This window comes from Cyprinodon tularosa, unplaced genomic scaffold, assembly GCF_016077235.1.
Source record: "Cyprinodon tularosa strain WSP-4 unplaced genomic scaffold, ASM1607723v1 ctg95, whole genome shotgun sequence".
NCBI classification, from domain to species: domain Eukaryota; kingdom Metazoa; phylum Chordata; class Actinopteri; order Cyprinodontiformes; family Cyprinodontidae; genus Cyprinodon; species Cyprinodon tularosa.
The window spans coordinates 1,075,735-1,102,111 of record NW_024039729.1 but is presented as its reverse complement, the minus strand read 5'-3'; the positions used below and the strand labels follow the sequence as shown (position 1 = coordinate 1,102,111).

At 35.3% G+C, this 26,377-nt stretch overlaps 2 protein-coding genes across 2 annotated transcripts; both read left to right on the top strand.

Moving 5' to 3' along the window:
• The first annotated feature begins 11,111 nt into the window (after positions 1 to 11,111).
• Positions 11,112 to 19,873, top strand: sec61a1 (SEC61 translocon subunit alpha 1). The gene is made up of 12 exons (XM_038275257.1): positions 11,112 to 11,262; positions 11,833 to 11,900; positions 12,023 to 12,088; positions 13,472 to 13,550; positions 13,635 to 13,766; positions 13,851 to 13,960; positions 16,119 to 16,272; positions 16,391 to 16,551; positions 16,641 to 16,838; positions 17,845 to 18,036; positions 18,134 to 18,210; positions 18,804 to 19,873. Exons 1-12 carry the CDS (start codon positions 11,256 to 11,258, stop codon positions 18,988 to 18,990), a joined length of 1,431 nt encoding a protein of 476 aa, XP_038131185.1. The 5' UTR covers positions 11,112 to 11,255; the 3' UTR covers positions 18,991 to 19,873.
• A 1,632-nt stretch (positions 19,874 to 21,505) lies between these two features.
• On the top strand, positions 21,506 to 25,227 carry chchd4b (coiled-coil-helix-coiled-coil-helix domain containing 4b). Its single transcript, XM_038275183.1, has 3 exons — positions 21,506 to 21,715; positions 23,893 to 23,991; positions 24,077 to 25,227. The coding sequence occupies exons 1-3, from the start codon at positions 21,694 to 21,696 to the stop codon at positions 24,403 to 24,405; spliced, it is 450 nt and encodes a 149-aa protein (XP_038131111.1). The 5' UTR covers positions 21,506 to 21,693; the 3' UTR covers positions 24,406 to 25,227.
• Positions 25,228 to 26,377: the final 1,150 nt, after the last annotated feature.

Sequence of the window (26,377 nt, the reverse complement as noted above, 5' to 3'; positions counted from 1 at the left end):
AGTTTTTGCAAATTTCTTATCAGATTGCTTTTCATTCTGCTGCATGTTTTAAAACAACATTGCATTGCATTGTATGAGACATATCTTGTGGGAGAAACCACTGAAACTAGATAGCTTATCTAGAGTTTAGCGACTAAAAGACAGCGTGTCGAAGTTTGAAATAATCTTAACAGGAGCCGAAAAAACAGGTGTGTTTAATGATATTGCATTGGGATCAAAGGTTTGTATAAAATACACGCTTTTATCACTGCTGATTAAAACATTCTTAGATGACAAATCTGTTTCTTTTTTTTTTCATCCTACCAAACGATGTTTTGATGTGGTTGTCTGTCAGGAAACCCGTTTCAACTTCAACCAGTCTGGAGTTGAGGTACATCAGCAGACTGCATATATGAAAACTGTAAAGCAGCAGAAACGGCATGAAAAATTTGGGTCTCTTCACACCAGTTCACCATCACATTGTTAAAGAGGTGATAAGTTACCTCAAAATGAGAGGGATCACTCATATCATTTTGTTTTTAACAAACAATGAATACTGTTATAATATTTCCAACATCCAGGCTAACTAAGGCACTAAACAGAATCAATGCGCTGCCTCAATATGTTAAAACCTCACATTTCAGTGGTTTTGGGTGCTAGACTAACTCAAAGCTAAACAATTGTGAAAGTGAAAGGAAATTGATTTTGGAGGAGCTGCAGCAATCCACATGTTGGGTGAGGGAATTGGTGGACAAGACAGCTAAATCCACATATCTGGCATTTATGGAAGAGCAATAAGAATGAGGAATTTAATGATAAGCCTTTAGATATCCTATGTGGAGTTTGCACATCACCTGTTGTGCGGATGTGTTTTTCAGTGGAAACAGACAGATGGTGATAAATAAAGAGAAACCTATTAGGCTGCACATTCCTTTGTACAGGGATGGTGGTTCATCCCCCAGCAGGACACCTCAATTCTCCTTTAAGGATCATAAAGGAACTTTATTATGAACTTCTTTTCTTTGAGGTTTAAAACATTCAAATGGTTTGAACACAAATGTACACTCATTTTTTATGAAGTGTTAAAAGCAGGTTTTGCAGGTGACAGAAGGGCAAACAGTGTGGTCTAAGTTCAAACACTGACATCAGCAGTGTGTTATGCAAGGCTCCTTGAAACTTGCTAAAAAGATCAGCGTGATAAGTCATCCACTGAGATGAGCTAATTGGACGTTAAGATAATGACCTGATTGCATTGTTCCAACACCTGTTGGCCCCATTTCATATCGACAGGGTTTATATTAACATTTCTAACTCCACGTTCCTGCTGGCACTTAACGGCCTTTAAACTTCAACCCCCAATAGTTAATCATCAAATGTCGAAGTGTGTCACTTTTACCTCAGAGGGGGACTTTAAATCCTCGTTCTGCTATTTCTACCTCATTGAGTTAATCAGAATATGGTTATATTTTTCTGGAACTAACTAGCTTCTTCTACTGAAGATTTAAAAAAGACTGATTCTTTAAAGTTTAGGTGAGAAGCATGAATTTCTGGGATAAAGTAGTAAAATAATAAAGTAATAAAAGATGTTAAGCGATCTTTTCTTCCTTTAGGTAAATAGAAACTAAGTTGTGTAACTCTTCAGTGGTGTCATAGACTGTTTGTTTGTTTCTCGCCACCTCCCACAGCCGTTGTGTCACAGCATCAGCAGCTGTTTAAACTCTAAATCCACATGGAAAGTGTGGAAGTGTTATTTATCCCTGACCGAGCCTTAAGGGCATATTTAACGCTTTTCTTACATTTAAAAAATGAAATAAAAGGAACAGTTTTGGAAATAACAAAAGCTAAAACATTCCACCTATCTTTGTTTTTGGAAACCTTAATGTTGATATTTCTTTTTTTTTGTATACGATGTTGTTTCATCCCATTAATAAGTAATTGTGCCTTGTCATCTACATTTAGGAGGGAAAATCTGTGTTTGATGTTTTTTTTCCTGAAAACATCCATATGGATTCAAGGTTTTTTTATTTATTTTTTTACCCACTGTTTTTTATAATTTTCTCTTTTAATTTATTTTAGTATTTAGGCTGTAAAAAGTCAACTTTTTGTAATTCCGTGCAAAAATGTAAATACTAGCAAAACACAAAGTGTGCCTCAAGCTAATAGGGAAAAAAACATTTGGCAGGATTGTTTAAATTTTATATTTGTGTGATTTTTTTGCATTTATGTTCTCTATTGTTTTAGATCAGAAAACTAATAGAACAGTTTGTAGAAGTCAGGATTTTTTGCCAAATTTTTACCAACTCCAATTTTACAATGCAACATGAAATGAAATCAGATGCACTTAGGCTATTTGTATTATCGTTACTATTTGTTTTTTTATTCCATGCAGCACATATTTTGCAAAATAAATTTCTGTTACCCCGTTTTGCTAGAGGTAGTTAGCCTGGTTGTGAATGATTTAAGTGGTGCTAACAACTCTGAATACCATCAAACCTTTTTTATCTACTGTAACGCGAAGCTGGATGTAATATTCAGAACAGCGTGTGGGGGTTTGCATGCTGCCAAACAGAAGCCCTTTCACAGCTATACACTCTCAATTCTCCCTGCAGCAAGAACACATAATAGTAAGACTCTGGTCTTAAAATAGACCAGACATGGACACAAGAAGCAAAGGGAATGATGAGTGTACACCAGCTCATAGTCTGGAATAATCTGGATTAAGGCTGATGACTGCAGTCTAGTTAGGCTTCCTCATCTGTTGTGGTATTATGTTGTGGCTTTTAGGTCAGGGGGGATTGTGTTTGTTCTCTGCTGCTTCAAGCTGTGACAATTAATCCGCTTTGAAATATTCCACTTGCATGTTTGTACCCGCCGGGACTACGAACTCTTTCCCTGACATAACAGCAGCAATCGTAGGTGGATTTAAGTAAAGATGTGAAAGGTGAAAGATTCAGCTCACCTTGTTATTCATTGTCATCCATTATGATGCCCTGCTTTTGTACCATTGAGGGGATTTTATAAAGGGTTTTGTGATGAATAGAATCAATCAGAAGGATGAACATAAACCAGTCCTAACTTATTACTCTGCTGTTTCTTCCAATTAAAGTTAATTACTCCATTAATCTCATTCAAAGATGTTTGGGTCTATCGGAGATTATATAGGTGTGGTGCACATGGTCTCTGTTTAAAAAAACAAAAACAAAAAAACACCAAATCCTTTGCTGGTGTTACTTGCTTTGAAGCACAAGTTAATGTTTAGGGTAAAGATAGATGTAAAAGGATAAACAGGTTACATAAGACAGCTGTACTGAAGCTGGGTTAAATTCATTATTGGATTAAAGAAAGACGAAAGCAAAAACAGAAAAGCTGTTTTCCACTCTGCTACTCTGTATCTAATATTGGGTACATGGTTAAATACAATATTTGCAAAAAAAAAAAAAAAAGTTTTATCCACATTGTGTCTAAAATCTCCATATAAGTTGGCTAAAATTTGATTTATCCCTTTTGGTCTTGAATACAAACCATCATCCGTAATCAAGTGCTTCAACAAATATATAATTAATGGCAGGGTCATTTTCTAAAGATGTGGTTGGTGTTCAGAATGTCCCTAACATCAAATACAGCAAACAAAACTGTAAATGTCAGCACCTCACCACTGTTTTGGGTAACAATTAGCTCTAAGAGGGCCAGAGTTTACAGTGCAGGGTTTCAACTCTCTTATTGCCTTCTGTTGAAAATAATGCGAAGATAGCTGAGTGGTTCTGAAATATGTGAGGAGCTGAAATCAAACAAGTTTAAAAAGCTATAATAATAATAATAATAATAATTGCACTTTATTAATCTCACACTGGAGAAATTCCTGTTTGCATCTTAGCCCATCACCTTGGGGAGCAGTGGGCTGCCACTGTGTGGCACCTGGGGAGCAATCAGGGGTTAAGGGTCTTGCTCAGGGATCCAGAGTGCAGGCTCTGGGATCGGATACCATCTCTGAGCACGAGCGCTCTGCTCTGACCACTAGGCCACCACTCCCTCAATTTGTCAATAAGACACCATTGTCTGTGCTCTCCAGCTACATTAAATGCATAATATTCTTATTTTATGAGAAACCTCTAAATTTGAAGGAATCAGAGAATATCTAGAAAATCTGCACGTTATTCATGGGAGATTTAGGTAATATGCATAGTTTGGTTATGTTTTATATAATTGTAATAACCCTTTAAAACTAAATGAAATTTTTGAATAATAGTGTGAAAACATTTATTATGTATAGAGGAAGAAATCACACCTCACATTTAACGATAGAGTATTTAACATAATTAATGAACTTTTCATATGTAATGACTTGACCTTCTGGTTCCTTAGACAATAGAGTGATAAACGTGTCCATTTGTCTAAGCCATTCAAAGCATTGAGATATGTTTTTTGAGTGTTATTTATTGTATTGCATATTTAGTTGGGTTTTTTTTTAAGGAAAAACGGGACACCAAGATCTGACTCGTCAACCAGAAAAAAACAATCCTTTTTTTTTATATTTGCTGAAACTTTTTAAATTCATAAAAACTTTTTTTCATTTTAGAAAAGCAAATGCCTTTCTCAGTTTTAATGCTTAAACTATCATTTTCAATCTTTAGAAATCATTCCCATTTTTGTCAGCTATTCAAATCAGTTTTGTTCCTTTGCATAGCTTTACCCCTTCTCTCATATTTGACCCTTCTCATATTGTCCTAACGAAAACAGCTTCATACTCGAATGGTGTGTGTGAAAAAAGCCTCTGAACTTTAGATCCTTACATAACCTCAAGCTTCAGTTTGAGGACACAATGTACTTCTATCTGGATTCCACTGTATTAGATTACTGGGGCAATCAAATCCACCAGTTAAGATCCATGAACAGGATCCCCTGTCCTTTGGCAGCCATACTGAGACATGAACATGAGGAAAATGCTCATTGTTAGGTCTGTAAATAAATAAATAAATTAAACACTGTAACACTGTAAACCCTCACTTTTATCATCATGAAGCATCATTTAAACATGATGTTATTTTGTGGATTTATTTGACAATGTAAAGCATGTTGGTAGTAAAAGGTCAGAGGGAGAAATCTTGTTTTGTCTCAACAACATTCAGCAAAGATATTCCCGACTGCGAGCTGGACAGAACAGGACGAGGCAGTGACTCACATTCCCACATCTCATGGTGATCTTGTGACATTATATTCCCACCCACTACCCTTTGTACATATAATCATGCACTTCCATAGCACCCTCTCCCCACTTTCCTTCCCTAGAACCCTATGTTCAACACTTTGGGTACAGAACATGTCAGGAACATAGTATTAACTTGTAATGTCTCACTTTTCTTCCAAAGACCCTGATTTACCTCTTTTACCACCATCCCTGCTTGTTTATTTACACCACAGGTCTGTTTGCTTCACATGTCCGGAGAAAAAAACAAAAACAAAACAGCAATAATTACATGCAGATGTAATGCTTTTGATGCAAGGGATTTTTCATTGTGACTTGCTGTAAAACTATTGCGCCCATTAATAAACATCTGAATCTAAATCCTTGTTTGGGTATATAAAGAAAACAGTGACTGAATTATCTTTTTGAACGGATATTTAAAAAAATAAACATTAGAGTAGATTAGGACTTAATTGACCTCATAATGGAGAAATTCGCTTGTGACATCGGCTCTTATAAACAACAGAAGCTGCACAAAGGAGGAAAAGGTCCATGAAGTTATATACAGTGGATGGTAAAAGATATAAAAGGAGGAGTTTAAGGTCACTTATATACAGTATACAGTATCGTATGTACCTTCTAATACTAAAATAATGTATTTAAGGAGCTAAACTTAACAAACACTTCAAAAGAGTTTATCGTTTTTTATAAATGTTGATTGCTGATTTTGTAAAGCGATTTACCATAGCTCTAAAATACGATGAAAAAGATATGCCACATACATGGCCTTTAATCATTTTTAAGCAATACCCTGATGTATTTTGGTCTTATTCCTCAATTCAGTTATATCAAATTAAATGTGAAAATACTCATTCGTGCCCAATATAAAAAATAAATGGGGAGTATTGCATTACTTTTTTATTTTAAATTTAACATTTACTTTTAGATATTGTTACTTTACATGCTTTTAGTATAAATTTTGTTGTATGCAAGCATATTAATTAATGTTTCAACATCCCATGTATCAGACAGAGCACATATTTGCTATTGATAGCTAACATGTTATGCAGCAATAAAGCCCATTTTAGCATTTGAAATAGATTGAAGTCTTTACTGTGGATAGTTTTAGCAGCTAACCACTAATACGCTGGGGCGTAACATGCAGGGGTAACAGTGGAGTCTGATGTAGGAGTTTGCCCTGAAATGGAAGGGTTGACGGTTCAAGCCTTCTGGCTCTCAGTGCTCTCTCTCTCTGGCTTTCAGTGCCATTGTGCCCTTGGGCACAATGTCTCCTGACTTGAAAATGTGCTATATAAGCTTTTATATGCAAGCTTTAGATAATGTTAGCTGTCAATTATATCATTTGAATAATTGCATATATTCTTGAACTATTTCTTTCTTAATCATGATATTGGCTCTTTGGAGCTTCATCGTCACAAATATATGTTTCAAAATTTCAATGAGGATAAAGAACATAATATGGAAATATATCTGGCCTAACTTTTCAAAAATCTGGATTTCAACTAGTGTGAAAGTATGGAACAAACTTTTTGCAATAAAACAATGTCAAAGAGTATAGCTGTTTCAGAAAAGGCTTAAACTGGTTTTCTTTAAAAGATATGAGATGGAAGAAGGGTGGTGAACATCAGTGGGTAGTCTTAGCCACTGTAAAATGGGTGTATGCAAACATTTTTGAAATGTTTGTAGTTGATGGGACTAATGGTAACCCTAAACAATTTTCTAGGAATTTGAATTTGAACACAGAAACAGTGTTGGCAGTTAAGATAAAATCCAACATCTTCGGTAATCTTATTTTATTTTTTTCTTATTTATCATGAAGTCTCCACTATTTTCTTTAAAGCCTAGAATAAGGAGAACACATCCTGTATAACTTTATATCTACCTGTTCCAATGACAGGATGGGTTTATCGATTTTTTTTTTTTTCACTAAAACACACGGAAAAAAAACAACAAATAAAGCATTAGAAAAGCAGAGAAAGGATGCAATTACCTCTGATTTGGTTAGGGCTGAGGACTAGGTTACCGGTACTATGACGTAGTATGAGTCATAGATTTAAACTGTGTTTCAGGGGGTTTAGATAGCCTTAATGCCATTATCTTTCCAGATTACGTTTACTCCAAGGTTATATGTTAAAACTTCTATGATATTGGTTATGACTACATGGGAGCTGATTTCATCATCAGCTTATCTCACCACTCCCTCTCAAAATGACGTTATGCATTGTGTTGTTTGGAATTAAGTTTTACTTTTAGGTTTTACAAGAGCAGGGAAAAGAGGTTTACTGATGTGTATAAAGTTATGGATACTTATATGACTCATATGAATAATTAATATATAGTGTAATTACTGTGGTTTTTGCATTGACAACAAACTCAACCGGGACACAGCTGTGAAGCTGTCTACAAGAAGAGAAATAGCAGATTGTGCTTAAAAGTTTAGGTCCTTCAGTGTTTGCAGCAAGATGTTGCATGTATTCTATAGGTCTGTTGTGGAGAGTGTGATCTATTTTGTCTGCTGGGGTAAAAGCATCAGGGCAAATTGCTTTAAGCTCAACAAGCTGATCTGCTCTGGAACATTCCTTTGAACCTCTAGAGATTATTTTTTAAAGAAGAAATCTTCATAAAATGAAGACCATTATGGACAAAGAGGACCTTTTTCTTCAGAAGATTTTAAACAACAACAGAGTGTCTTAGGTCATATCTGGTGCAAGACATGCTGCTACAAAAGATCATTCCTGCCTACAGCTATCAACATTTACAACTTTAAAAGCTATGAGTTAGAAAAACATTTAACCTCTCTTTAGGATAAATAAAGTATTAATGAATATGCGTTGTACAAACTAAAATGCATCAATATTTTGTTTAAAGCAGAGGTATCCAGGGTTTGAGATATTAAGGATAACTAAGCTTAATCTTTGTGATTCTTGCTTTAATCGTAGCTGATGCATTTTCAAACAATAGTGTACAACAACAAACTAATGTTGCAGTGTCTTAATCCTGGCTTTAAGCCTTTAAAATTATTTTCTTCTGTTTTTTTCTGCTTTATACACAGGACATATATAAAGGAAAAACAGCATTTACAGCTGCATATTAATAAAAATCCCTTCACCTACCAAATGTCAGTGGTCTAATCTGCAATTGTCTATCTGACCCGGTTTTGTCAGAAGAGCACACTTTAATCTTCTCCCCAGTGACCCAGAAATGATGGTTCTTTTTATTAACAAGGAAAACCTCAGAAACCTTAGTTTACTACAAAAACGGCTTGTGTCTGGTACACTGCCTCTTTTCCACCTGTGAGAAAAGCCCAATTTCGTGGACTTAGGCCTGGTCACTTAATACTAATTTAATAGAAAGCAACAAGGAATGCACAGAAAAAACACAAAAAACACTGAAAAAAACAAAAAAAGTATTTATTATTATTACATCAAAATCAATCTGTTTGGATTAAAACACTCGCAAATATTTAAACATATATGGGGAGAATGTAAAATATAAACACAGGGTGAATCAAACAGTTAATTTCTTCTTGAAACATGATATATCAATCTACAGTTTCAGTGCAATCGTTTTTAACATGCATATTTTAGGACAAATATAAATCTGTTCATCTCAGGATCTTAAACTAAAGATAAAATTTGAACCACAGACTAATAATAATATAACACTGCAACAAAAACTAACAGTAGCAGTTATTTTTATCAGCCTCTCGGTCTCTGTGTCCATTTGTGTGTTGACAATCTTGTTGACTTATACTGTTTTACAGACCCAAGCTTCCATATGAATGCTGAATGGTTTGTTGGTCTATTCTGCTCCCTGGTGGACACAATATTATATATATGGCCAATTACTGTTAGCCTAATTAAATCCAATACTTTTTAAGATTCCTGGTGTACAAAGCCTATCCCCCCAACATCAATCTAATATGTCTTTATTTATATCTCAAAAAATATATCCTTGAAAACCCATATCGGTCCTCCTTTAATATTACTTTTACTATATTTACATCCCTCTAATTTTGCCCTCATGGTGAATGGAATTGTGTTTTCCTTCATACAAGCATTAAGTGCCTCCCTGTGCTGATAGCAAAACCATGCTCCATTCTTTTTATGAGTGACACCATTCCTAGTCAGTCTCTCTTATATAATAAAAATAGTCCTTTGTGCTCTCATCCCAGTCTTTCTGACTAGCCTTTTTCAAACTATTATTAATACTTTTTACTTCAGCTTTGAGATAGCAGGAAAATGTATATCCCTTGCCTCCATCTTTGCATATTTAATTACTTTCTACCCTATATATGCACTGTTACCCATGAAAACACACGTGTTTCCCCACTCCTCGTATTCTATTAATTGTTTCTGCTATAAACCCTTTCTCACCTGTAAATAGATATTCTTATCACTAAAATGTATACTACCTGAATCAGATGTATTCACCTTTTCTTATGGATACACTACAGAAAATAACACCAGTTGAAGTCCAAGATACTCCCATTTAAATACAAATAAATTATCATTTGTCCTCTTACTAATTTTCACTTCCACATCAGGAATAATAAAGGCTACCCTGACCCTTCCATCCCTCATTCTTGATACGTACGTATACACTTCTACAATGTAGGGACTCAATTCATGGTCAGAGGCGTAGCCAGAAATTTTTTATAAGGGTGGCCAGGCAATGACCAATGTACACTAAGGGATGGCCGAAAGCGGATAGGCACTAGAACCTTAGGGTCATTCTACACTGTTCCAACAGGAAAATTAACAAGCAAAAAATCCATATTTTCTAAATAAAGACAAACTTTACTTTCCTACAGCCTTTGCTAACAAATAGACGCATATATTTAAACATCCATCATTTCTAGATAAAAGGTAAAGTGGATAAAACTCTTTCAGATTTGAGTTATGGAGCGTAAATCTTTTCCATTGTCATTACTTACCTACTTGTATCAATAAACATTCTGCATAAAACTAATACTTACAAGCACAAACATCTACATAAATTGATTATTTGATAAGTTTTTATTAAAATTGTTATTTATCTTTGATTTCCCTGAAGACTCCTAGATGAATTGCAGAGACGCATCATTTTCTCTCTACCCCAGATAACACCAAATCTAGTTCTGAAAAGAGCATGAATTCTGTACTTATCATCTTTGATTTTTGTATATTGATGTGTATAATTAACCACCAAAAAATAAAATGTTTTGAATTCCACTTGAGAGTATTTGTGCCACCATCTATATTAGAGGGGGGAAAAAATGGTAGAGGTGGCCACAGGGGTGGCCAATGATTGGCTAAGGGTGGCCATGACCATCCCTTGCCCCCATCTAGCTCCACCTCTGTTCTTGGTTAATTACTCCAGCCTCTCTACCGCCTTCTATACCATCCACCCAAAACTTGACTTTACGATGTTCTAAAGAACAATTTAATTAAAGACAGAAATAATTATTCTGATCTTTAATACATAATAAATAAACATTTATTATTCTTTTTTTATTTCTAGTTAATTATTACATTGAGAATATAATTTTAGATATCTTATAATTATTCTTAATCAGTTTAAATATAGCCTACTGCACAAATATAAAAATACATTTATCAAAACATTATCTATTGGGATGTAGCATTTTGTGGCGTTAATATTTTGTCTTTTTTTTTTTTTCCTTAAAGGCGCAATTTTCTTTCATAAAGCTTGTTATATGCTGCTGCAGTTATTTACAGCACAGATTTTGATGAAGTGCATTGTATGCAGCGCTTTGCTAAACCTGGGCAATTCCACGTTGCTTAATCCGAGGATAGTACTTCCGTTTTACAGACGCGGAAAAAAACTAGTGATGCTGCGTTCAAACTTTACTCGGATATATTAGTTTCTACCATAGATATGGTTTCTACTACTGAGCCATTCTACATAGTAGTGGACATGATTCAACCAATGCTATTTCTTTAAATTTTTGAGCTTCTGGTCTGTAGCGGTGACGTGTCTCTCTCCTCCTCTCTGGCTCTGTCAGTCATTGAGATTCACTCCGTGCTGGTTTCCACCGAAGAAAAGGATATACGTTGTTTGTTAAGACATCATGGGCAGTAAGTGGTACTTTTTAATCTAGTATTTATTAGACCGATACCTATATCACCAAAAAGAACCCTAGTTTTGTTATTTAATCTGTTCTCTAACTTAGTTAGCTTACTCTCTCATGGCTCACTTTAGCTTACATTGCTAGCTAGCGTGTGATTTGTTCCTTTTTTTTTACCGTTATGGTTTCTTTTCAGCGAGAATTTATTAATGAAAGTAACTCAATTTACTGGTAGAATTTGAAAACGCAGTTTATTACCTTTCTTTTTTTTAAAAGGCTGTCGCTGTTAGCTTTAAATCTTTTAAAAAGCTAACCACCCATTCATAGACATTGACTGTCAAGTGATGACGACGCATAACAGAGCTGCTGCAGTCATCTTATCGTGTTCATAAAACTACTACAAATGCGCGGCACAGAGGAATAACTTCAACACTAGCTGAAATAATGCTCTTTTTTTTCTGTGTTTTGTTTTATGGTTTTTGTTATTTCATTTGAGTCCCCCCCACCCCCACTCAATGCCACGTCCTGTTCATCAATCCATCATTCCCAGTGAAATACTGATGATTTTTCTTTTTTCCAGTTAAATTCTTGGAGGTGATAAAGCCGTTCTGTGCGGTGCTGCCAGAGATCCAGAAACCAGAGCGAAAGGTGAATATTAATTTATATTTAACATTATTTTTCATTTATAGTGTTATAATTTCCTTTGCTTTCTAACTTAGTTTATCCTGCTTCCTCCTTTATGTTTTCATCACAATGTGTGTCACCAACAGATTCAATTCAAAGAAAAGGTGCTATGGACTGCAATTACGCTCTTCATCTTTCTAGTTTGTTGCCAAGTAAGTAAAAAAACACCTATTACATAGAACATTGTTAATGCTTGTGGCTCTCTACTCTGATTTAGCATTATTTTATAACTATGCATGTGTTTCCATAAGTAACAGGTCAGCTTGTATGTAGTGTGTTTTTAATTTATATATATATATATAAATGCTAAAACAATTATTTAGAACAAATACCTACTGTTTCCTATTTGTAGACATTTCTAATTATATCCCCCCAATTTAATTATTTTTTTTTTTTGTTATTATTAAATCAACATAAATCACAGCACTGGATACATTTGCACAGTTAATGTACCAACCCAAATATCTCCCTCCCCTCTCACTCATTCATATTAATTTACCCATGTTAAATGAATTGATTCATCCACAAATTACATTTTAAGAGTAAACTTTTGAGAACTTCCCATCTATTTTTAATGTTTTCTGCCTTCATTATCGGTTTCAACCATATAGCTTTCTAAAGCTACATAAATGCTGAATAAATGTTTTAAAGAAATTAATGCTAATTGAGAATCTATTTTTGGCTTTGAAAAAATAAACCTTTTACGGAGTACAATGATTGAATTAACTAAATCGTGACTGTAGATAAAGTCTCCGAGTAAAACAGAAACCAAATCTTGGTTCATAGACAGACAATACCGAAATAAATGCAGATTGGATTCAGACTCCTAGCAACAGAAACTGCAATCATCTGAGTTTGTCGTATTCCATAGTTTTTACATTTTTCCAGTGTGTAAGAAATTCTATATGATTTTAATTTAAAAATAACAGTTTTGCACATCTACAGTAGTTTTATAGATTAGTTTAAATATTTTATCACAGGGCAGTGAAAGTAGTCCTCCCATTTTCCATGTGTCATATGGGGCAACCTTCAGTGTTTTTATTCAATATATATATTTTTTCATTTATTTTAATTCCCTTTTGCCAATTAGTTTCTTGTTGGAGATTTACAAACTTTATCATTTATTAGTTTCATTGTTAATTATTATTTTCCATCTTTTTCCAATTACTCCAGTGAGTTTGTTAAAGGAAAAGTTTGAATAAGCATCACCATACATGGTTCTAAATTCCACTAGTTTAACTTTACTAACCTTTTTTTTTTTGCTTTTGATTTAATTGATTGTTCTATTTCACTATTTTAATCTTGTAATAACATTAATTTCCTAAAGAATTCAAATTACTCTTAAGTTCTTTATTTATTTTTAATCAAGTCAAATATGCCATTTATTCCGTTATGACTCATTTAGAGTATCATGTTAAATGCTGATTTTTCACCCACGATTGCATGTCAGAAATTCAAATGAATAAATTTAAAGGTATTTTTACATTATCTGTCTAGACCTAATGCAGTCTTTCTTATTGATTTTCTTGTTTTAGATTCCCCTCTTTGGCATAATGTCCTCAGACTCTGCAGATCCATTCTACTGGATGAGAGTCATTCTGGCTTCAAATAGAGGTATCAGTCAAAAATTTATTATGGGAGATAAAATATATGATTACAGTCCTGAACAATTGAGTTAACGCATGTCTATCCATCTAGGTACTCTGATGGAGCTGGGTATCTCGCCTATTGTCACCTCAGGCCTGATAATGCAGCTCCTGGCTGGAGCTAAGATCATTGAGGTTGGAGACACACCAAAGGACAGGGCTCTCTTTAATGGAGCTCAGAAATGTATGAAATACTCTCCTGGTTCTTCTCTTACACTTTAATTTCTAAGGTCTTTTTCTGGGTTGTTTAATCCTTTACTTTTTCCAGTGTTTGGGATGATCATCACCATTGGCCAGTCCATTGTTTATGTGATGACGGGCATGTATGGAGATCCATCAGAGATGGGTGCAGGGATCTGTCTGCTCATCATCATTCAGGTAAAAAGTGTGTCTTTACTGACTGATGCATTTTAAAAGATGAATATGCACAATCAACAAGCTTTTATTTTGCACTAGTGGTTCTTTTGGATTAGAAAGGGACAAACTGTATGTTGCAAAACCTGTACTATTATGATTTTTGTTGTCGTTTTTTTAACGCTTAACCACAAATAGGGCTGAAACAATTTATCGGATTAATCAAGATTAATCAATTATTGAAATAACTCAATGTTAACTAATTTAGCAGTCAATTAATCGTTAATAGTGTTGAGACTCTAAAACCAGACTTAAGCTGAAAGTGAAGCAGAAATTTTACCAAAATTGCGTAAATAACAAATATTTTATCTTTGAGATAAAATAAAAATAAAAGGTTTTCGTCCGACAATATGCTTTATCCAGAACTCCTCAAGTGGAAAAGTTTTAGTTTCACCTGGTTTTATTTTTGTAATAAGTCTTTTTTAAAGAACATTTGGGTATCTGATTATTAATTGATTAATCGAAAAAAATTATCAACACATTAATTGATTTGCAAAATAATCGTTAGTTGCAGCCCTAGTCACATTAAAATCTGTGACTTCAGTGAATAGACAGTTTGGTACAAATAAGGAATGTTAATCGTGATATATTTTTGCACGTATCCCTCTTTACTCAGATCCTCCTAAATATTACTAATTACTTTCATGGGGTTGGTCGCTATCGTATATTATGATATATTTCCTCAGTGAGACACAGAAATATGTGCTCACAATAAATATGATCCGTTTCAAGCAATATAAACGGCATTGGACTGCAATATTATGCAAATAGGATTTTTATTTTTCTGTAAATCACTTAACAGTCTTGGCCATGTTACTCTCTAGTTAAAGTTAATAATAATTTGTTACTCTTTTACGCTCAAAGTAGCCATGAAGTAACTTATTAAAATCTAAAATGTTAATGAATATGTGTCATTTTCCTGTTATCACAATATTAAATGCAACTAAGAGATAAATTATCAAATCTAAAATCAACTATTCATGGGGGTTTAGAAAAGTAATTTATGGCCTAAAAATATTTTGATTAGCAGTAATTCTCTGCAGACTCAGAGAGGCTAGTTAAGTGTGCAGATAAATAAACCAAACATAACACAATATTGACAATATTTTAAAGTTGTTTTAGTCATCATTCTTTATTGTGCAAATATTCCAGGAATGTAAAACTAACGACAGCAAAAATAATTTTAAAAACACCTGTCTTTAGTATCGATACCATGCCATTTTAATATTACATTATACAGCATTTATTAAAGTATGTCTGAGTCTGATTTAAGTATTGATACTTTTGTCAGTACTGATATTTCTGACGACCCTGTTGCAAACTAATCTACACTGTTTTGGTGTGTGCTGTGGGATAGATGTGTCTAGAAACTCAATTGCAATATACCTTTCCAGATGTGATTATTATTATTATTAAATTAGTATTCATGAGTTATTTAGTATTAATAAATGAAAATTTCATAATACACAAACAAAGATAGATATTAAAGATGATTTATAACTTAATATGTAAATATGTTCAGGGGCTTCAACTGTTTATGAAAAATATTGCTTTTCAAGCAATACTTGAATCTGCCGGGATCCCTGCATTCACCTTCCTTTTTTACTCGGTCTGTATGAGCAATCATTGCATGCTGAGCCATTCAGTGTTATGTATGCCTCTATCTCAGCCCTCTGTAGTAACACACTTTGTTAGATGACAAGCATAATACCAGTTTGTCAAAAGTAATAGGCTGGATTGTGTAATAAATTCAGATTTATGTTTCCGTTCTTGCTTTTTCTCGTGCCTACCTCTCTACTAAACGATCTGGGTGACAACAAATTTGACCACAATGTTTGGAAAAATGAAGATGGCATTGGTTTTAAAGATAAATGAAATGACAGCATAGTGGGAGCGATTTAGATTGAAATCCAATGACAATATTATCATTTAGTGCAACAATCTATAGGACAATTTACCATCCAGCAAAATCTGTTCATCACAACCCTATCAGAGATTAAGTATGAATGCTCTTTTTGGGGTGTTAGTGATGCCTTAGATATGGCATGAATACATATTTTCAATTCTTCAAATAATTGTTAATTGATTTCCAGCTGATGGGATTGGTTGTTTGTCTTTGCAGCTGTTTGTAGCGGGGCTGATTGTGCTGCTCCTCGACGAATTGCTCCAGAAGGGCTATGGACTCGGTTCTGGGATCTCCCTATTTATTGCCACCAATATCTGTGAGACCATTGTCTGGAAGGCTTTTAGTCCCACCACTGTGAACACAGGCAGAGGTAAGTGACCATAGGCCACCCATCTGTTCTTTATAGTCCTGAGTTATTAAATCTGAATAGTTTGGCTGTTTTCAAAGTCATTTTTTTTCTCTTTCTAACAAATTACTTTGTGATTCAGGCACAGAATTTGAGGGAGCAGTCATTGCTCTTTTTCATCTGCTCGCCACAAGGACCGACAAAGTGCGTGCTCTAAGAGAGGCCTTCTACAGGCAGAACCTCCCCAACCTCATGAACCTCATTGCTACAGTGTTTGTCTTTGCTGTAGTCATATACTTTCAGGTATGTTAGCATCTCTGTTTGACTCATTTTACATTAGAATATGAACTTTGTCTAATAGGAAAAAAAAAAACAATCCAATCTTCTTACAGGGATTCAGAGTGGATCTGCCCATCAAATCGGCACGCTATCGTGGCCAATATAACACATACCCCATCAAGCTTTTCTACACCTCCAACATTCCCATCATCCTGCAGTCTGCTTTGGTATCCAACCTGTATGTTATCTCCCAGATGCTTTCCACACGCTTCAGTGGGAATTTCCTGGTGAATCTGCTGGGAACGTGGTCTGTAAGTATATGAGTATTTACTGTCATTAACCAGGTTTCCTCTGAAGCGCTGAACCTTACTACTTAACTATTTCCCAAGTCTTAAATGTTACTCTAAATCACACAGTTCTTAGTATTTTAAAGACTTTAATTTTTTGTTTTTTTTCCTCCAGCACATAGAGTAATTGAAAATGTCAGCAGTTGTTCTCTGTAATGTAAAGATCTGAACAGTGATTAAAACACAAATGATTAATAAATCAATGGAAATATTGGCTACCCAAATGCTGAAAGATGAAAGTTGAGAGAGAAATCCTGAAAGTTATTCTCCCAAGTTTTGAATAACTAAAAAGCTTTGGACTGAAAACAATTTTAATTTAGAGCATTTTTTGCTTTCATTGGATAGATTATTTTTTTTACTTTTCTAAATCCATGGTCATTCATGTCAGATTTGTAAAAGTAAAGTTCATTTCAGGATTTTCAGTACCATAGAGGTGACTCACTTCTTACCTGGGTCTATCCCGATGGTTACTGCTGGAAAACTAACAAGCAGGATAGGTTTTCACCGTAAGAACACATTAAACCTACTAACCTAATGCATGTCCTAAAGAAAGAAACATACTCATGGTTAAATACAATTTATATGTCTCACACAAAGCAGCACAAATGTGTGCCTAAATAGAAAAATCTGATGATTATGGCTGCATACTTGTGTTCACGCTCAGCTTGCTTGTATACGACTAGGGTGTTTAGAATAATAATCCAGCCATTGGACAATTTTAGTGGCATTATTTATTCTAGATGGATGAAATTTAATCAAGCCATTCCCAATAGCTCCACTGGTTTTACCTAATGTTTTTCTTATTTTATATTCTTAGGGTTTTTACTGATTTGTGGGGATACAATTCAAAAGATAAATGTTTCTAAGATGTCTGGAAAACGATAAAGAGGATCAAGGGAATCTAGATAAAAAAAAATGATTTATAATCCTGGATGTTTGAATGTTTTTCTCTACCTGCTTGTTTTTCTAGGACACGTCATCGGGTGGACCAGCCCGAGCCTATCCTGTTGGAGGACTGTGCTACTACCTCTCCCCACCGGAGTCTTTTGGTTCCGTTCTGGAGGACCCTGTCCATGCGCTCATCTACATCTTTTTCATGCTGGGCTCATGTGCCTTTTTCTCCAAAACTTGGATTGAAGTTTCAGGGTCTTCTGCTAAAGATGTAAGTCCTCGTTGCAGGTCTGAGGGGTGGGGGGTGCTTTGGTTTGTTTTTTTCAAAGAAACCCTGTGTTGAAGCTCTGATGTTTATCCACATCTAGGTGGCAAAGCAGCTGAAGGAGCAGCAGATGGTGATGAGAGGACACAGGGAAACCTCAATGGTTCATGAACTAAACAGGTAAAGTTCTTCCATTCAAGATGGGACTGTCCTTAAAACAAAACATTGTTATAGTGCCTTCAGACCGGACGCGGTGTCCACAGAATTCCTATACAAACTACGCAGGGAAGCGGACAGCGATGAATCCTGCGTGTGGAGGGCGTTCTCTGCTCCGCTCTCACCTCGTGCTACTAGATAGAGCTGAGATGTTTTCAAACAGCAGCTCCGCATTGAGAGAGAGGAGCGGAGATTTTTTCATTGGGGTGGGGTTTTAAATTGCACGCAGCTGAAACTGCTCCTACATAAAGACGAGATCCAGGGTGTAAACACTGCATCTGAAACGCGCCCCAAGGAAATCACACCGGACACTGCGCTCTGTCTGCTAAGAGGTGTTTGCCTAAATGATTATTGAATATTTTTAAAGCTGAAGGTAAAGAGAAACCATTCTGTTAGTGAGCCACAGGGCAGCTGAGGCTACAGTGTAGCTTGCCAGCATCTGTCTGTGTGTGCGTGCATGAATGGGTAAATAATGTGTAAAGCGCTTTGTCAACTCCTCTGACTTGAAAAAGCAATATTTACGTACAGGCCATTCACCATTATCTTTTTCCTTTCAGGTACATTCCAACTGCTGCTGCCTTTGGTGGACTTTGCATCGGAGGTTTATCTGTGATGGCTGACTTCCTCGGTGCCATCGGCTCTGGCACCGGCATCCTGCTGGCTGTCACAATCATCTATCAGTACTTTGAAATCTTTGTAAAAGAACAGAGTGAAGTAGGCAGCATGTCTGGCATGTTCTTCTAAAACAGTCGGGATCCTGCCATCTTCTGACAGCTTTTATTAGGCTCTTCTATGTTGCATTTTCTTTTTCTTTTTTTTTTTTCTTTTACATCCATGAACTGTATTGCCTCGGCTGTTCAAAGACGTTTGAGGAACCTTCTGGAGTCTCTGCTGAAATGTGACGCTATGGGGAAGTGAACTATTTTGTGACTTTCGCATCAGTTGCTTACTTTTGACAAATTCCAAAGATTTGAGCTGAACGTCATCAGTACTCCAGATTAAAACCAAGGTCTTCTGAATCTCTTATTTTATTTCCTGTATCCCCAGACTGAGGAGCGAGTGCTTCAGTATGCAGGCATACTTGATTAGGAGGGCGGCAGTCAGCTGCATGTGCGCTTAGTGATGTCTTAAGTTAAACCCTTACTGTCAACTTAGTTATGTTTCTGTTAACTGCCTAATCAGGCCAAGGTGAGGACCAGAAGGTGGCTTGTCAAAAGCTGAGTCAAGTACTGCAAAACTTTCCTTTCTATAGCCTATAGTTGGAGGAAGGTGAGGCCTGAGAGCTCATATTGGGTTCAAGCCTCATCCGGAGACCTTTGAACTCTCTTCCGGTAAGACCTGGCTTGTTTTAATGTATGGCATTTCCAGGGTTACGCAGTATTAACTCACACCTCTTATATTCCTGGTAGCCACTGCATCTGGGGATTTTTTTGTTTTTAAATGTTCCTTCTTACAGCTTTTTCAGACAAACTTGTGTTTCTGTACATAGACCATGCATTGAATACTGTTGAGTCTGTATGTGTATAAAAAATACTTTTGAATATGTAAAACAAAAAAACAATCCATTTCAGAACAAACTTGTTTAGAAGAATCATTCTGAATTAAAGAGACTTTTGTGAAAAAAGTATTTTTCAGTTTCAGAAAGTTGTCCTGTGTATAATTGTGTATTAACTTTTCTTGATGTAAGATTTAAAACCATGAGAAGCTTTTGTGTTGAGAAGAGAGATCTGTCAAAGGGTTTTATATGTTTTAAAATTATGCCTGGGGAAAAAACTTGAACTTTCAATCAGATTTCAACAAGAAAGCTTTAAAAGCTTCTAAAATATCTGATTCAGTGATGTAACCTTAAGGGTGTAATTTCTAAAATGGATTACATTTTTTTCTTAAATAGTTTTTTGTATTTAGGTCCATTGCACAAGTAACTACTAGTCATCATTTATGGCATTTGATCTCGAGCTAAGTTTTGTGTTCATTTTTTCCCCTTTTCCCTGTTTTCTTCCTCCTCTTGCTATTGTTTACCTTTCTGTCAACATCCACATATAGTATAATGCCTTTCAGGCGCCATAATTTTTTTTTTTTATTTAACACGATTTGGCCTTTTCTCACTTTAACTTGCCATTAAAAGCAAAAAGACATGAAATTAAACATGAAATGGTCCAAGTTGGAAATTTAAGAAGTTATAGATTTGTAGCAATATTTATTTTTTTTGGTAAGATTGGATATTTTTATCATCCTTAAACTTAAAATATGAAATGGCTGCCAGGGAAATATCAGTAACTATCCCATAGGCATAAAAAGTATTATCCATCCTCCTTTTGAGATCATATGTTGCTACAGTGAAAGTAAAAGCCTTATTGTCTAATAATAGTGAGCTTGGCCAAGGTACAATGGAACACTCACTTGCCTTGAAACAGAATATGGGTAAGTGAAGATGTCTGATGCAAAGAGCACAGCATTAGGGGCTGCAGGTTTTTGGTACTTGTTTCCTGGGCCATCATCATGAGTGGTGGCCTAGTGGTTAGGGCATAGAGCTTGGAACCCTGAGGTTCTGAGTTTGAACCCCACTCCCACAGACTGTCACTATGGGTCTCTGAGTAAGACCCTTAACCCACACTGCTCCCCGGGCAGCCCACTGCTCCCCAAGGGGATGGGATAAACGCAGAGGTACATTTCTCCAATGTGAGATTATTTAGTTGCATCCAAAGTTATCTCTGACTTGCTACTAAACCGAAAAATAAAGTTAGTTACTGAAAGTGCTGGCACAGGAACATTATAAGATCCAATCTTTTCTTAAACCAATCAAAATCTACTAATTACCTTAAATGTAATGAGAGATTACATGATCTACATGGGCAAAATGAGCCTAAAAAAAGTGCACAATGTTCTTTAAGATGGCTTTTTTTTCTTCATATTTCAACAATTATTAAAAAGAAAGGAATCAGAGGGAAAGTGTTTTTTTTGACATACTTTCTCTTGACATTAAAATTAATATATATATATATATTTTAAATCCTCCCTGGGCTGTTGGAAGTAGCAAACACAAATGTTTTCAGTGACTTATTTTTCATGATATTACAGAAATTAAAAGCTCTCAGTAAAATCAGACAGCTTTTAGTTGCTTTGTAGACTGTTTGGGAAGGTGAAAATAGACATTTATAAGTAGGCTTTTATTTTATTTTTATTTTTTATTCTCTCACATTTTGTGAACGGTAGGGGGCAGCAGTGGTTCCTGCAGCGAAAACTCTTCCGGAAATTGGAAAAGAAGAAGATGATCCGATCATGCTTTAGTAAGGATAGTTGTGAAAGAGGAGCCTGGTTATGTAGTGAAACGTCCGTCCGGTTTGATGTTTTTTTTTTTGTCTTTTCTAACTAATGAAAATATCCCCGAATCTGTAAACTGCTAAAGTAAATTCAAAGGAAGTCTATAGCTTGTTTCAGCTGAAAGAAATGAACTCAGTCCGACAGGAAGGTGAGCATCCTGAGCTAACCGGCGGCTAACTTTTCCTGAATGCTAACACTAATGGTTTACTCAAGTGTGATTAAATTAACCCTGCGGCTCTTAGAATATATCCAAACTGATTTAAATAAATACTATTGAAGGCAGGAAACTGTTGATCAGTCAAGTACATTAGTAGATAATTGGATAACTGCTGCGATCATCCCAGAGTTTAACCTTGAGAACCAAAAGGTTGCATGTCACAACTAGGCTGTATAATCATTTATAATTAATCTTATTTAAGGTGTCCAGCTTTGTGTCTCATACTGGAGTTTATAACTAACACATTTAATTTTTAAATTAAGTTAATTAAATAAAAAAAATTATAGTATAAATAGTAATTTTAAACCTAGAGCATTCATATACAGTATTTGTGTAAATCAAGTCATATCAGCTGAAGCAAAATCCAGAAGAGTGATGTAATTAATATTCTCTTTGTGGATTTCTGTGCAGAATTTATATATATATATATATATATATATATATATATATATATATATATATATATATATATATATATTAATGACTAGGACAAATTTATTTTGTCATTTTGTATACACGAGTGTAAACAAAAAGAAAATTCGTTTAGAACAGCTCTAGACAATTTCATATTTTAAAGTGCAGCCTTGAAAACGGTCATAAATACATACAAAATAGTAATATAAACATATGACTGTATTTACAGTTCTAACATTTTTATTTATATATATATATATATATATATATATATATATATATATATATATATATATATATATATATATATATATTTGCTTGCTGCATATCTTAATTGCCCCATTGCTGCTTTAGGTGCTAATAAAGTTAATTTTAAAATGGCTTAAATTTTTTATCACTTTATTTCAGAATCAGACATACTTTAATAATCCCAGAGGGAAATTACTGATTATATTACATATTATTTTCCAAATATAGCAAGAAAAAATGTTTTGATTTTTCCAGCTTATCAACGAAGGAGTAGTGTGACATACCCTTTATGTATTGAGGTAAGGATTGTTAGGAAAAAGGAGGACAAAACAAAGACATTTCCCCTCTTCAGTGTCAGTGTACTAACTGTTGTGGACGAGGTTAGATATCTCAGTAACATTATTAGGAGGGATTCTTGTGATGATATACAGTACTGTAAATTATATGGACAAGCAAACATGGTGACACATAAATTTCACATGCGTTCCTGTGATGTCAAAGTCACTGTTTAAAGCCTACTGTAATCCACTGAACGCTGCACATCTGTGGGCTATAGTAAAGCTAAAATGCTCAAGTTATGTACAATGATGGACTTTGTATTCTATTGAAGGCCCCGGGCTGGACTAGTGCCAGTCCACTGTTTGTGCAAAATAATGTACCCACTTTAAACGCTGCGATCAGAAATCTTGTGTACAGATTTATAACGCGTTTGGAGACCTCAAAATGAGAAGTAATTGTCATTTAAGCCTCAAATACGAAGCATCAGCTACACCTCTTGTTATTGGAAACATTGGAGAGTGAACTACATGGATTGTAGTAAAACATTTTTTTTTTCTTTGTTTTATTTTTGACCAAACAGTCCGAAATAAAGGACTGATTTACTTTTGTGTTGGAAAAGACAAAAATTAGTTAATGAAGCACAATCTATAGTCCAGTCTTAGGGCCAAGATTTTTCCTAATCGGTAAAAAAGATTAGTGTGCTATAAAAGGTTTTTAAAGCAAAAAAAAGAGGGGGAAATAAAAGTAAACAGAACAGCAATGGAAAAAAATCGCTGTATAGCTGGGTTATTGATCACTCTGCTTTGGTTGATAATGTTGTTTTGTTAGTTTTTGTTTTTTTTCTCCCTTGAATCTAATAGCTTGACTTTATATGCAGTGATGTAAATATTTTATGTTGATGGTCCTGAATAAATTTGTCAAATTGCTGATTGTTTGTGTTTTTGATAGGGTTGGGCAATTGATTGCATTTGCAATACAATCACAATTCAACAAAAAAGCATTTTCCAAATCCAGTGGCACTGAATTCGAAATAGGTTACATTTAAAATGAGCTTATGTTATCTCTTGCATCTTTAAACAACAACATAATAACCAAAGCATGTTCTATGGAAGGCTTGGTGTGGTGTCTTGCTTACAGCTTGCCGTCTTTTCTGTTTCACACATCAGGTAAAGACAAAATCATATTTGTCACCAAAGAGGATCATGAAACACCGAGCAGTGCAGAGCTCGTGGAAGAAGACCCGAATGATCCGTATGAGGAGCAAGGTGAGCCAGTCTCTGGCTAACTGTCCCTGAAATGAACCTTTATAATGTAGTGTCATAATCTAGACTTCCACTCTCCCTCTTTTAGGTCTGATTCTCCCAAGTGGAGAGATAAACTGGAACTGTCCCTGCCTGGGTGGGATGGCCAGTGGTCCCTGTGGGACTGAATTTAAGGAAGCCTTCTCCTGCTTTCATTATAGTAAGGAGGAGGTGAAAGGCTCTGACTGCCTGGAGCAGTTCAGGACCATGCAGGAGTGTTTGCAGCGCTACCCAGAGCTTTACCCAAAGGAGGATGATGCACCATCCAGCCAGACGTCTGAGGAATCGGCGTCTGCAGCGCCGTCGGACCCAGCGGCTGGCTCCGAGAAGGACTCTGATTCCACACATCCAAACACAGAGAGCTCAGCAGAGAGCTAATAGTCAGGCTTACTGTGGAGCTTCAGAGCTCGTTTAACATTCAGACGATTTTTCCCATCAATGTTCATTAGTTCATTAGAATTCAACTATATATACACCCCTCTGGAATTTAAAAGGGCTTTCTTTGTTGTTGGAATAGTGCACAGTTTCAAAGTTGTTAAACTGTCTTTGTGTCAGACAAACTACTTATTTAACTGTTGCATTGGATGTGATGAAATAAGCTCTTAATGTTTTAATGGAAAACCAGTGATGGTTCTCATCAGTTCAACAATCATTTCTTTATAGTGATTTATCTACATCACTGAGGGCAGTTTCCATTCCGTTGTAGGTTTATCAGAGCAACCTGATGTTTGGACTCCCATTGGTTCTTTAATGGGCCCCTTAGGTCTGATGAGTTAAACATCGACAGTGATTATCTTTAGTCAGGACCTTTAGTTGGGACCAAGCTTATATTCATTTTGGTTTACTTTTCTGTCCACTCTAATTTCCAAAACATAGAACATTTCAGCAACACCTGGATTTGTTCCCTCCTTGTTATCATTATTAGTACTGCGTTACATACAAAGCTCAGAGCGTATTTTAATATTTTCCCAAACTGTGGCTGAAATCTCAGAGAAATGAAGAGTCAATGAGAATACTTGGGTCACCTTTCCACTGTGAGCTCTTCAGTGTTGTTTTCACTGTTACCTCTCAGGCTGCACTTATTTTTCTTTAATTTATAACCAGAGTTGAAATATTTACCTCATCTGAACCAAACGCAACTTTGTGTGTGCAGCAAAAGAACAATTGCAGTTTTGTAATAAAAGCTATTGGAACTTTTAATTATGTTTCTTTTTATTTAAAATATATTAATCCAAACTAACCAGTATAAATGACTTCTAACCATCCACCACTGTCAACATTTATTCATGGGATTGTATTAAATTTAAACTACACTTTTCTAGGTATAAAGCATGGCGGTGGCAGCATGATGTTAAGGACCTATTTTATTGCGACAGGCTGGTACTTTAATGGTTAATTCAAGACAGTAAAGATGCTAATGGTCTCTGGGTTGTTAGTGACCGGCCTTGTGTGGTCACACATGGTAAAAAAACATGTCCAGATGTTCACATATTTCAAACAAAAAGCATTCATACATAGATAACACTACAACAGAAATCTGGAAGTCCAAAATCCAAACTTTAATCTGAAAGTTTGTCCTAAAAGATGTAATCTTTCACAAGGCTACAACAGGTAATTTGGTCACCTTAAGAAACTAACAGAGAGATAGTCCTGCATTCCAGTTTGTAAGCGCAACCAATGATAAATTCCTCAATTAGCATCATTAATGATTTAAGAAAGATGACTATAGAAAGACTATAGGAGGCCCCTGAGGGCCGATGAAGGGGTTTAAAGAAGAATAACAGCTGTGACTCAGCAGAATGTGTGTGAAGATAGTTGAATGCTGATGGTAACAAAGGTTTTTGTTCTTCAACTATTTTTTGAGCTGATGGTCTCAACAGGAAAATGGTACCAAAAACCATCAAATCTGATTAAATGGGTCGAGCTAGGGAGCATTAAACTGTTGATATGGCTCAGAGTGGAAGTATGTTGAAAGGTAATATCAATGCAGATTGGTGCTTAGTTATAAAAAGAAAAAAGGCTGACTGTCTGGGGCGGCATGAACTGCAGAGGGTCAGATGACTTTGGGCATAATATTCACTCAGTCTTATGGGACATTTAAGCTTTTTTGCTTGCTGCAAAATATGTAGCGCATTTAATTCTCTCTAATTAAAAGATTTAACAATTCAATCTGATAGAATCAATTAAATGGTATTTTGAACCAACAAGAAGTGAACTTCTCACCAAAATTTTAAGTTTAGATGGCTGGCATTTTTAGCTTTCTAAGTTAACAAAATTTTACATACTTTGTGTTATGTATTCTTTACACGCCTTTTTAATTAATCAGTCCACCTTCTCCTGGGTTGTTCCA

Excerpts from the sequence above, each read along its gene's own strand:
- sec61a1 (XM_038275257.1), top strand. Across the intron at positions 13,961-16,118 it reads GTCTGCTCATCATCATTCAG|CTGTTTGTAGCGGGGCTGAT; the intron begins GTAAAAAGTGTG and ends TTGTCTTTGCAG. Across the intron at positions 16,839-17,844 it reads ATCTGCTGGGAACGTGGTCT|GACACGTCATCGGGTGGACC; the intron begins GTAAGTATATGA and ends TTGTTTTTCTAG.
- chchd4b (XM_038275183.1), top strand. The coding sequence starts at position 21,694 with ATGAACTCAGTCCGACAGGAAG. Across the intron at positions 21,716-23,892 it reads GAACTCAGTCCGACAGGAAG|GTAAAGACAAAATCATATTT; the intron begins GTGAGCATCCTG and ends TTCACACATCAG. Across the intron at positions 23,992-24,076 it reads TGATCCGTATGAGGAGCAAG|GTCTGATTCTCCCAAGTGGA; the intron begins GTGAGCCAGTCT and ends TCCCTCTTTTAG.